The sequence below is a fragment of the Oryza brachyantha genome, chromosome 1 (assembly GCF_000231095.2).
Source record: "Oryza brachyantha chromosome 1, ObraRS2, whole genome shotgun sequence".
Taxonomy (NCBI): domain Eukaryota; kingdom Viridiplantae; phylum Streptophyta; class Magnoliopsida; order Poales; family Poaceae; genus Oryza; species Oryza brachyantha.
The window spans coordinates 161,360-172,041 of NC_023163.2; the positions used below are offsets into that span (position 1 = coordinate 161,360).

General features: G+C 50.1%; 3 protein-coding genes across 4 annotated transcripts; 1 reads left to right on the forward strand and 2 right to left on the reverse strand.

Moving 5' to 3' along the window:
- LOC102704183 (vacuolar protein sorting-associated protein 60.1-like) lies at window positions 1-4,026 on the reverse strand. Of its 2 annotated transcripts, XM_015832793.2 has the most exons (8): window positions 3,880-3,963; window positions 3,649-3,800; window positions 3,453-3,546; window positions 3,228-3,299; window positions 1,860-1,884; window positions 842-1,043; window positions 441-599; window positions 1-360 (listed from the first exon to the last, which is right to left on the reverse strand). In XM_015832793.2, exons 1-8 carry the CDS (start codon window positions 3,946-3,948, stop codon window positions 288-290), a joined length of 846 nt encoding a protein of 281 aa, XP_015688279.1. In that variant the 5' UTR covers window positions 3,949-3,963; the 3' UTR covers window positions 1-287. The 2 variants fall into 2 exon arrangements, with proteins under 2 accessions (XP_015688279.1, XP_006643637.1); XM_006643574.3 differs by lacking the exons at window positions 1-360; window positions 441-599; window positions 842-1,043 and adding exons at window positions 2,201-2,349; window positions 2,579-2,690 and having other exon boundaries at window positions 1,719-1,884; window positions 3,880-4,026.
- A 1,186-nt stretch (window positions 4,027-5,212) lies between these two features.
- LOC102713425 (protein NRT1/ PTR FAMILY 6.1) lies at window positions 5,213-7,395 on the forward strand. The gene has a single exon (XM_040525078.1). The coding sequence runs from the start codon at window positions 5,498-5,500 to the stop codon at window positions 7,373-7,375; it is 1,878 nt and encodes a 625-aa protein (XP_040381012.1). The 5' UTR covers window positions 5,213-5,497; the 3' UTR covers window positions 7,376-7,395.
- A 280-nt stretch (window positions 7,396-7,675) lies between these two features.
- LOC102713696 (LRR receptor-like serine/threonine-protein kinase RPK2) lies at window positions 7,676-10,682 on the reverse strand. Its single transcript, XM_006645362.3, has one exon. The coding sequence runs from the start codon at window positions 10,549-10,551 to the stop codon at window positions 7,696-7,698; it is 2,856 nt and encodes a 951-aa protein (XP_006645425.3). The 5' UTR covers window positions 10,552-10,682; the 3' UTR covers window positions 7,676-7,695.

The following is a 10,682-nucleotide window of genomic DNA, read 5'->3' on the forward strand; positions in this document are numbered from 1 at the left end:
TGAGACAAGGAGGATGTATAGTCGTTGTATAGATGGAGCAAATGCATATGTATGTAGTATTGTATTATATGTTATAAACATACGAAGATGGTTTTGAGTAGCTAGACTAGCTTAGCTGGACAGGATAGTGCCTAATTAACAAGGTAGATGGAGCGCTACATGATGATTAATCTGTAGCTACATCATATCGAATTAAGGTGGAGTGGACTGAAGCCTCCGATCGTAGTAGATGACTCCATCATGTATATGGATTTTGTCCAGATTCATTCAATCAGTCAGTCAGTCAGTCAGGCGGCCTGCTGGTATGGCGCCTCGCAGAACTCCCCTCCCAGATCGTCGCACGCCTCCTCGGGGAACACCCTGCAACGCAATTCCAGTTTCACATATTCTTCATCTGTTGTTTTAGACTGATTTCAGTTTGGTATAGATGGATGGCTTACGTCCTGGGCTCGTCGTAGGACAGGTAGTCCCTCTCGACTTCCTCCGCCCGAGCAGCAGCAGCAGTAGCTGATGATGATGATGGCAGCTTGGCCTCCGGGTACATCTGCACGTTGCACGCCTCGCCGCCGATCAGGTCGCACGCCTCCATCGGGAACACCCTGTTACAGCAGTAATTTGTTCCAAGATCTCTCAGTTTCTTCACTTCACTTCACTTGAAGGCATGCATATATCTATATGATGTGTGACGAGTTGCATTGCACAGTGGTCCATACAATATGCTAAAATACTAGCTACAATTAACAGCTGGTTGACAAGCTTTAGCTAGCCAGGAATGATTGATGGAAGATGATGATGTATGTATAGTTTAGTTACTAGGGAAGGGAAAGGGAGTAGTACATACGAGATGTTGGAGCTGTAGTCCACCTCTGCAGCCTCCACCGCGACGGCCGCCGAGGCACGAACGCGCACCGTCAGCGCCCTTGTCGGTGTGGCGGCAACACGAGGACGAGCTTGCATCTTCGCATTCACTGCAGCCGGCAGCACGGCCGACAACCCAACAACACTGCTAGTGGCGGCCTGCATCTTCAACTTCTTCAACTGATTCCCCCCTCCTGTTCTGTATCTGTATGGGCTGCCTTGCCTTCTCAAGTGCTTCTCACTTGCTTACCCTTGATTGATGGCTTTCTTCATATCCTCCTCTTTCTTTATACCGCCAGGTGCCACAGGAGCCTCTTCTCTGGATAAGATTCTGCCGATATGTGGTGTACTTCCATTTGGCCTCTACCCCACCTTGCTGCATCATTCTTGGATCAATCTAAGGGCCCCACCCCCAATGCCAGATCTTTCCTTGTACACTTGTAAAGATATTTCTACCCTCTCTTCATACTTATCTTGCCTCAATCCTTACAAATTGCAAAAATAGGAACAGCCAAAAAAGACACAGCAGTTGATGTTGCAGTAAGAAAAGAACCACCTATCCGAGATATTTTTCTTCTTCCCTTTCCCACTTTCCTTTCTTTGCAGCATCCATTAATTCCTAGACAAAATTTTTGGTTTTCCAAATAACAACTACTCTACAATTCAGGTAGCAAGCAACCCATTGATGTTGTACTTGCAACCAGGCACGGATCAAATGACATTAGGACGCCATTCCAAAATGAAATAACCAACACCAACAAAGCATAATTCGATGCACCTAATCAACCTCAACCTATCAAAACTTGGAATCCCCCTTTCTAAAAGGAAGTATGGCAGAGCAGAAAGGATTGCAAGCTAGATTAACAAATCAAGGCTGAATGAAGGGAAAAAAAAACATCATACATGGATTAATTCTTCGAGTGCAACACGATGGGTTCTCACATCAATCACACACAAGGTACATGAATTACTGTTCTAACTGCGAATTGATGCCCGAGGTACTGCTGGCAGTCCTAGCTCATCCACCTGCACCAGATAAAAACAAGCACCAGGCAACATTCAGTACAAGCTTAAAAAAGCAAACTATTGTGTCAACATTATTGGTTCACAGTTCACACAAAATATGGCTGTTAATCTACTAGTGCATGCAGGAGAATATACAATTTTTGAAATACGGACATTGAATAACAAACACTGGAAATTCGTGAGTAATAACTTAAGAAAAGAATGGATAATTCTTTCACCCACACCTCTAGTGCATAATACAGGAGACGAGAGAATTTTTGAACTGGTTTTTGAATCATCATGACAAGCAAACATCTGAATAACAATATACACTAACCTGCTGCCTGCTTACTGGGACCGCTGCAGGAGCAGTGGGTGCAGCTGGCAAGTTAAGCTCCGCATCAAAATCAGATTCCTTTTCTGGCTGAAGATATGATGGGACTGCACTTGACTCAAACTCCATATCAGCCTCCAAAGCATCCAACTCTGCAGTGTTCAAGAAACAATTACAGTATATATATTATTATCTCTAACTCTGCAATGGTCCAGAGAAGAGTAAAGGCATGGCAAAAAGATATAAATTAGATCTAGGAAATTATTGGCATGAATCTATGCTATTACTTCCAGCTGCGTATGAATGAATATACTACCAAGTGAAGTGCCAGCCATATGAAAGCAGTTCCCAATCGGCTAACTGATGGCACAGTGTCCATACCTCCCATTAGTTCCTCCTCATCAACATCGTCGGGGATGTTGTAGCTTCTACCAAGAGATTCTTGTATTTCATTGCTCACATCCATCAGATCTGTCATTTCATCTTGCATATTCTGGAGGAATGCAGGAACGAATCAGGACATTTGTGTTACACACAAGAAAGAAGAAGTTGAAATACTCAAAAACAGTACAACAAGCAAGTTCAAGAGCCAGGGATAACTGCACTTAAAATATTGGCAGTCGTGGTTTTTGTATAGTTTTCTTGTAAATCAATGGATATACTAGTGTGAAATGTGTTCATAATCTAAAAAAGGCCAAATCCTGCAGGAAATATAATAGGACAGTGTCTGATACAATGGATATACTAGTGCCCAATAAAATATCTGCAATGGAGCATTGGGAAAACAATTAGTCTGTTGGCATATATAGTCATGAAGAATCTGGAGACAGGGTTTTCCTTTTCAGTTACAAAATAGAAGACTTGGCAACAACTTATCAAGCAACACACATGATGCAAAAAAAAAACAGGATGTAGACAAGTCAAACTGCAGCAGCTGACAAAGCAATGTACATGAGGAACAAGCTAGTAGTAACTTGTTAAGGTAACAGTAGCAAGTGGCAAGTTAAGAAGAGGTGAAAGAGAAGCATACATCGATGTCCTCAATCTTGACTGTCTTCATCATTCCCTTGAGCTCTTTATTAGCGGCCTTCATGGCATTCATCTGAGGAATGAGAAAAGAAAGAAAAAAAACATAATGAGTAAGGTTGAGGATTGTGAGCCATAGACATGGAGACTGACAAGAGGGAAGAAGGCAGGCTATATATATATATATATATATATATATATATATATATATATACACAATACAACATACAGTCTGGTGAGCGTCTTTGAGGCCATAGGCAGCGAAAGCGACTTGGTCGAGATTATAGGTCTGGTTGTAGAGCATGTTGCGCTGTTCTTCGTACCTAGGATTTGGATGGGATTGGGAGAGGCAAAAGCAAGCATCAATTCGATTCAATGCAATGCAATGTAGAAGAAGAAGGAGGAGGAGGAGAATAGAAAAGTACATGCGCTTGTGCTTGAGAAGCCTGATGGCGCGTGCCTTGATGGCGTCCTGGGAGGGTCCAGGACGAGTGTTCCTGATCTGGTCCTTGTAGCGGGCGAGGTCCTCATCGAGCCTCTTGATCTTGTCGTCGACGCTCTCCCCCCTCTTGTTGATCTTCAATGACACACATGCCACGTCATGTCATGCCATCGGTAAGAAGAAGAAGAAGAGAATGGGTGAATAGAATAGAGACTCGGTCGGTGGCGTCCTGGATGGATGGGGGCGGGTCCTTGTTCTTCTTGGCCCCAAAGATCTTCTTCATCTCCGGCGGCGGCGGCGGCGGCGGCGGCGAGAGCGAGTGTGGGTGTGTTACTTGGGGATCGACTTCCCAGGTAAAGGAAAGGAAAGGAAAGGGGGTCGTAGTGGGCCGGCCTGGTCTATCATGTAATGGGCCGAAATGGCTCACCGTTAGTTTAGGTGGCGTTTAGACTGACATAATTTTTGAGAGATGTATTACGTTAAATATTTGATTGGATGTTAGAAGGGGGTTTTTGGACACAAATAAAAAAACAAATTTCACGGCTAGCCTAGAAACCGCGAGACGAATATTTTGAGCCTAATTAATTCGTCATTAGCACATGTTGATTACTGTAGCACTTATAGCTAATCATGAGCTAATTAGTTTCAAAAGATTCATCTCAAGATTTCTTCCATAATTATATAATTATTTTTTTGGTTTATTTATATTTAATGCTTTATTTAGGTGTTTAAAAATTTGATGTGATGTTTTTTTAAAAAAAATTTGGAACTAAACACTGCCTTAGTTGGATTGGACATCCTCCTATTATACTGGACTGCCACTGCCCTGCACAGATAGTGGTAGCACTCGCAACTCCTTTAATGAGGTCAGAGAGGGAGAGAGAGACAGGTGTCTTGATCAATTCATTCATTCATTCCATGAGTGCTCTCTCTCTCTCTCTCATTCATTCATTCATTCACTTTTCAGTTGTGCTATAGAAAGGAGGGCACTCCGGCTGCTACTGGTAGTGGGTCTTCCACTGAAGCAAGCAAACATGCATGCACACTTGTTCGTTTTACAACAACCAGACACACAAGTAGTAATGACTTCCAATCGATCTGGCCGGCCGCATATATGAAACCAATTGCGTGATGGATGGATTGTTGAGTGAGTAGCTACGGTTGAAGCACGCACATCGCGCGCATTACATACATTTCTCAGTCCTTCAACATCGATCACTCCTCTTAATTTTCTACTCCCACACCCACAGACCACAGTGGCACCAACAAATCATTAACTCAATGTACTCCGATCTGATCTATGATATCTATCCGTATATAGAGCAGTAGTAGGACCAACCAAATTAAATTGGTTTCCTGTCCGGACCGTCCTGTCTAGCAACCTTAATCACCCGGCTACCAGTATAATTTATTAGTGACCTGTGCCGCAAAATCCATTACATAAAGCATCCCTAGTCACCCCCGTCCAAACAAAAAATAAAAATCAAGATTCCCATAAGTTTGGTTTATATATATATATATATATATATAAATGGAGAGAGTATGAATTTGACGTGTACTGCATCTGCAGTAGCGGCGTAGAGAGTAGGGCGCGCTCAATGTTACCTGTATTCCTGTACTATATCTACGACCACTCCATTAAATTTACTAGTATTGTAATAACTAGAATTGACATCTCTACCGTTAATTACTACACATCATGGCGCCGTTCCTTCCCGCTATGCTAACTCTGTAGCTGCGTGTTCAACTCATTTTGATTCGTTGAACAAACGAGCTCAGCTAGCTGTGTTGAGCCGTGGACGATCGATCGCATTTCAATTCAGACGAAGGGAATGGATCCACAAGAGGAGATCAAGAAGAAGAGCAAGAAGCTGTCCTCCCACTTCGAGAGCAGCACGCAAGGCCATGGCCATGGGGCCACCCCAACACCGTCTCCGGGGACGGGGACGGGGACGGGGACGACGCCCGTGGACATCCGGGGCGAGGCCATGGGGGAGGCGGAGCTGGCGCGCACCGGCGGGTGGGTGGCCGCGCTCTTCATCTTCGGCAACGAGATGGCCGAGCGCATGGCCTACTACGGCCTCTCCCTCAACATGGTCATCTTCATGTTCAACGTGATGCACCGCCCCTTCGCCGCCTCCGCCAACGCCGTCAACAACTTCCTCGGCATCTCCCAGGCCTCCTCCCTCCTCGGTGGCTTCCTCGCCGACGCCTACCTCGGCCGCTACTGGACCATCGCCGCCTTCACCACCCTCTACCTCCTCGGCCTCGTGGCGCTCACCCTCTGCGCCACCATGCCCGCGCTGCAGGCCCCGGGGCAGGACGAATGCGACGGCTTCGCCAAGCTGCTGGGCAGGTGCCAGCAGCCGCGGCCCTGGCAGATGGCCTACCTCTACGCCGCGCTCTACACCACCGCCCTGGGCGCCGCGGGGATCCGCCCCTGCGTCTCCTCCTTCGGTGCCGACCAGTTCGACGAGCGGAGCCCGACGTACAAGCGCCGCCTGGACCGCTTCTTCAACCTCTTCTACCTGGCCGTCACCATCGGCGCCATCGCCGCCTTCACGGTGCTGGTGTACGTGCAGAGGAACCACGGGTGGGCGGCGGCGTTCGGAGCGCTGGCGGTGGCCATGGGCACATCCAACGCGCTCTTCTTCCTGGGGACGCCGCTGTACCGGCACCGCGTGGCGGGGGGGAGCCCGCTGACGAGGGTGGCGCAGGTGGTGGTGGCCGCATACCGGAAGCAGGGGAGACCGGAGGCGGAGGAGGGGCTGTGCTTGTACGAGGTGGCAGGAGCGAAGTCGGCGGTGCGCGGGAGCGGCAAGATCGAGCACACGGAGGAGCTGAGGTGGCTGGACAGGGCGGCGGTGGCGGTGCCGGAGGTGCAGGATGACCCGTGGAGGGTGTGCACGGTGACGCAGGTGGAGGAGGTGAAGATCCTGGTGCGGCTGGCGCCGGTGGCGGCGTGCACGGTGATGCTGAGCGTGGTGCTGACGGAGTTCCTGACGCTGTCGGTGCAGCAGGCGTACACCCTCAACACCAGGGGGCTCCCCGTCGCCTGCATGCCCGTCTTCCCCTGCCTCGCCATCCTCCTCCTCCTCGCCCTCTACTACCGGGCCTTCGCCCCGCTCGCCCGTCGCGTCACCGGCCACCCGCACGGCGCCTCCCAGCTGCAGCGCGTCGGCCTCGGCCTCCTCCTCTCCGTCCTCTCCGTCGCCTGGGCTGCCCTCTTCGAGCGCTACCGCCGCGCCTACGCCATCCGCCATGGCTTCCTCCCGCTCTTCCTCACGCCCATGCCGGGCCTCAGCGCCTACTGGCTCCTCATCCAGTACTGCCTCATCGGCCTCGCCGAGGTCTTCTGCCTCGTCGGCCTCCTCGAGTTCCTCTACCAGGAGGCGCCCGACGCCATGCGCAGCCTCGCCTCCGCCTACGCCGCCCTCGCCGGCGGCCTCGGCTGCTTCTTCGCCACCGCCATCAACACTGCCGTCGACTCCCTCACCGGCGACCTCGATGCCGGCCGCCCCTCCTGGCTCGCGCAGAACATCAACGTCGGCAGGTTCGACTACCTCTACTGGCTCCTCGCCGTGCTCAGCACCATCAACTTGCTCGTCTTCATCTACTTCGCCAAAGCCTACAAATACAGGGTCAAGCCCGCCGACCACAACACCGAGGCCCAAGCCCAACCCACCCATGGCATTGCCAGCAGCACATAATCAAATTCTACACTGTAGTAGCATTAGTATGTGCCAAACAAATCATATTGATCAAACAAAGGGCGATATCTTCTTTAATTACTTATATGTGTGTAGTGCTATCTAAATTTTACTGATCAGTTCTCACATGCACTTAGAATAGTAGCTACTACTGTCTACTAGCTATAAATATGTAGTAGCTGATTCAAACAAAGCTCAGTTAGATCAGGTACAGTAAAACACACTTACTGCTATATAAGTTAGCAATGCACTGGGTAGATATGGATACCAACAGTTTGATTCATTTGGCAAAAGTTTTGGAGAACTGCATCTTGTACACTTCACTGCTCATTTCTCAATTGCTTCAGCTTTTCTGCAACCTGTCTCATTGATGGCCGATCAGCTAGTGACTCCGAGGTGCACGACAGAGCAACCCTTAGCATCTCAGTCAGTTTGTCCATTGGCGCTACGTCCCAAAGTCCTGGAGAGAAAAATTCAATCGTATTTCCTTCCTGCGCCAACATCCTTCCCCAGCCTACGATTGTGAAACCATCAGTGAACTGTGAGAACGATGGATCCAGAGACCTCTTTCCCGACATCAACTCTAAAAGAACAACCCCAAAACTATAAACATCAGCCTTGTCCGAGACTCTACGAGTTGTTGCATACTCAGGGGCAACATACCCAAAGGTTCCAGCAACATCAGTAGTGGCATGCGTCTGCGTCACTTCCATCAGCCTCGCCAAACCAAAGTCTGACAAGTATGCATTCAGCTCCTCGTCCAGCAGAATATTGCTCGGTTTGATGTCTCGGTGAATAATTCGAGGTGTGCATGAGCAGTGAAGGAAAGCCAGCGCTTCAGCAACATCCTCGGCTATGTTCTGAACTTCAGTCCATGACACCTTTCTGCTCCCCATCCCATTTATGAACGTCTCAAGGTTCCCACCGGACAGATAGTTGTAGATCAGGAAAGTGTCTGATTCTCCTATATGGTATCCCATAAGTGTAACGAGATTCCTATGTCGAATTCTTCCAAGGGTTCTGATCTCTGCATCAAACTGCTGGAGTCCTTGGAAACGGCCCATGGCTAGCCTCTTCACGGCTACAAGAAAGCCCGGAGCAAGCTCAGCCTTGTAGGTAGAACCAAAACCCCCTGAGCCGATCAAGTTCTGGATGCTGAAGTTACTTGTTGCTTGGACAAGGTTATCATAAGTAAGCTCAGGAGGGGCATCACCGAATGTCACAAGCATTTTTGCCCTCAAGTTTGCAATCTTCGCACTTTTCCTCCTTTCACACACGACGAAAATAAGCACCACAAGAAGGAAAGAAACCATGGCAGTTGCTGCAGCAACTATAATCACCATCACGGACCTGGATCTACTCATTTCACCATCCTGTTGAGCACCATTTGTGGAATCAGGCGTTGATAGAGATCCGTTTGGACCTAAACATGGATGGAGCAGGGGATTGCCGACAAAGGAACCACAATCAGTAGAGTGTCTAAGGCGAGGAATATCCCCTGACAGGTTGTTGAATGATATGTCAAGCACCGCCAGCTGAGCTAGCTCACTGAAACTGGGAGGGATGCCTCCTGAGAGCATGTTGTGATCAAGCATTAATGCTTGAAGTTGTGACGCATGAGCTAAACTTGATGGTATTCTTCCTGTCAAATAATTCCTTGACAAATCCAGAACCTCAAGAGCAGACAGATCACCGAAAACCCCAGGAATCTCACCTGTCAAATTGTTGCCCCTCAAGATCAGGCTCCTCAGGAAATGGAGGTTAGCGACACCAAGAGAGATCAACCCATTGATTTTGTTATAACCAGCATCAAAAGTCCAAAGTACTGGACAGCTTGAAAGGGTGTCAAGACCGCCAGTCAACTGATTATCACTCAAATTGACTGTTACCCCACTAGCACCCTTGCAGAATCCGAAAAATCCAGAAGAAAGTGTGCTATTGAACATATTGCTGTTGAGAAGCAACCCATAAGAGAAGTTTCCTCCAAGATGCAAGGCAATAGATGGCAATGGCCCGCTAAAGCTATTGTTGCTGAAATCATGGATAACAACATTAATAGCATCCCTGGACAATGCAGCAGAAGGGCTCAACACCATGGCACCGCTAACCAATCTCTCATAGTAGTGCATTACGGTGTCGTCGATGATCAAGCGGCTCGAGCATTTACTGTCAGTCTCCACAGCAGGAAGAAGATGACCTGATAGTGAGTTCTGGGCGACATTAAGGTATTTCATGCATCCCATCCTGAATCCAACCGGCATTGGGCCCTCGAATTTGTTGGAGCTGAGATCAAGATAGGCCAAGTTTGGGCAGTCCCTGAGCCATGGGGGCAGTGAGCAAGCAATGTAGTTTTGGGCAAGGTTCAGCGCGCGGAGGCTGCAGGAACCGTTCCTGTAGCTTGGCAACCTGCCGTTAAGGTTGGCCTTTGGTGCCCAGAGAATCTGCAGCGCGGGGATGTCCAGCAGCTGCGGAGGCAGGCCCCCAACGAAGGCGTTGAACTCCGGCTGCTCCCCCGGTGAGGTGGTGATGTTGGTGAGCACGAGCACGGCGAGGTCCCGGCAAGCGGAGAGCTGCGGGGGGATCCTGTCGGTGAGGCTGTTGCGGGAGAGGTCGAGGGCGCGGAGGGCGGCGAGCCCAGCGAAGGAGGAGGGGATGGATCCCTCGAGGAGGTTGCTGGAGAGGTCGAGGAGGCGGAGGGAGCGGCATTGCGCGAGGTCGGCGGGGATTTGGGCGGTGATGACGTTGGCGGCGAGGCGGAGGTGTGTGAGGGAGTGGGTCCGGCAGGAGGGCGGGAGGGGCCCCGAGAGGCGGTTATAGCTGAGGTCGAGGGAGCGGAGGGTCGGGGAGGCGAGGAAGGCGGCGGGGACTGGGCCGGAGAAGTTGTTACCGTGGAGGTCGAGGCGGTGAAGGCGCGGCGGCAGGGAGGCGGGGAGGGCTCCCGAGAGGGAAGCGTCGGGGAGGTCGATGGCGGCGACCGCGGAGGAGTTGGGGTGGCAGGAGACGCCGCGCCAGAAGCAGTAGTTGGTGGAGGCCGAGGACCAGGCGGCGAGCACAGAGTCCGGATCGTGGGAGACGGCGTCCTTGAGCGCGAGGAGGGCGGTGAGGTCGGTGGAGGCGGAGGATGCGAGCGGCGCGACGCCGACGACGAGGAGCATACGGAGGAGCAGCGCCGCCATGGCTGCGGGTGCTTGTGCAGACTGACCACAGGATTTTGAGTCGGTCAAAGTTTGATGCTGATGCTGGGACCGACCGTCGTCTTCGCTTCATTCATCTATCTCTTTCTTTTCTTTCTTTTTTTTCTTTTGGC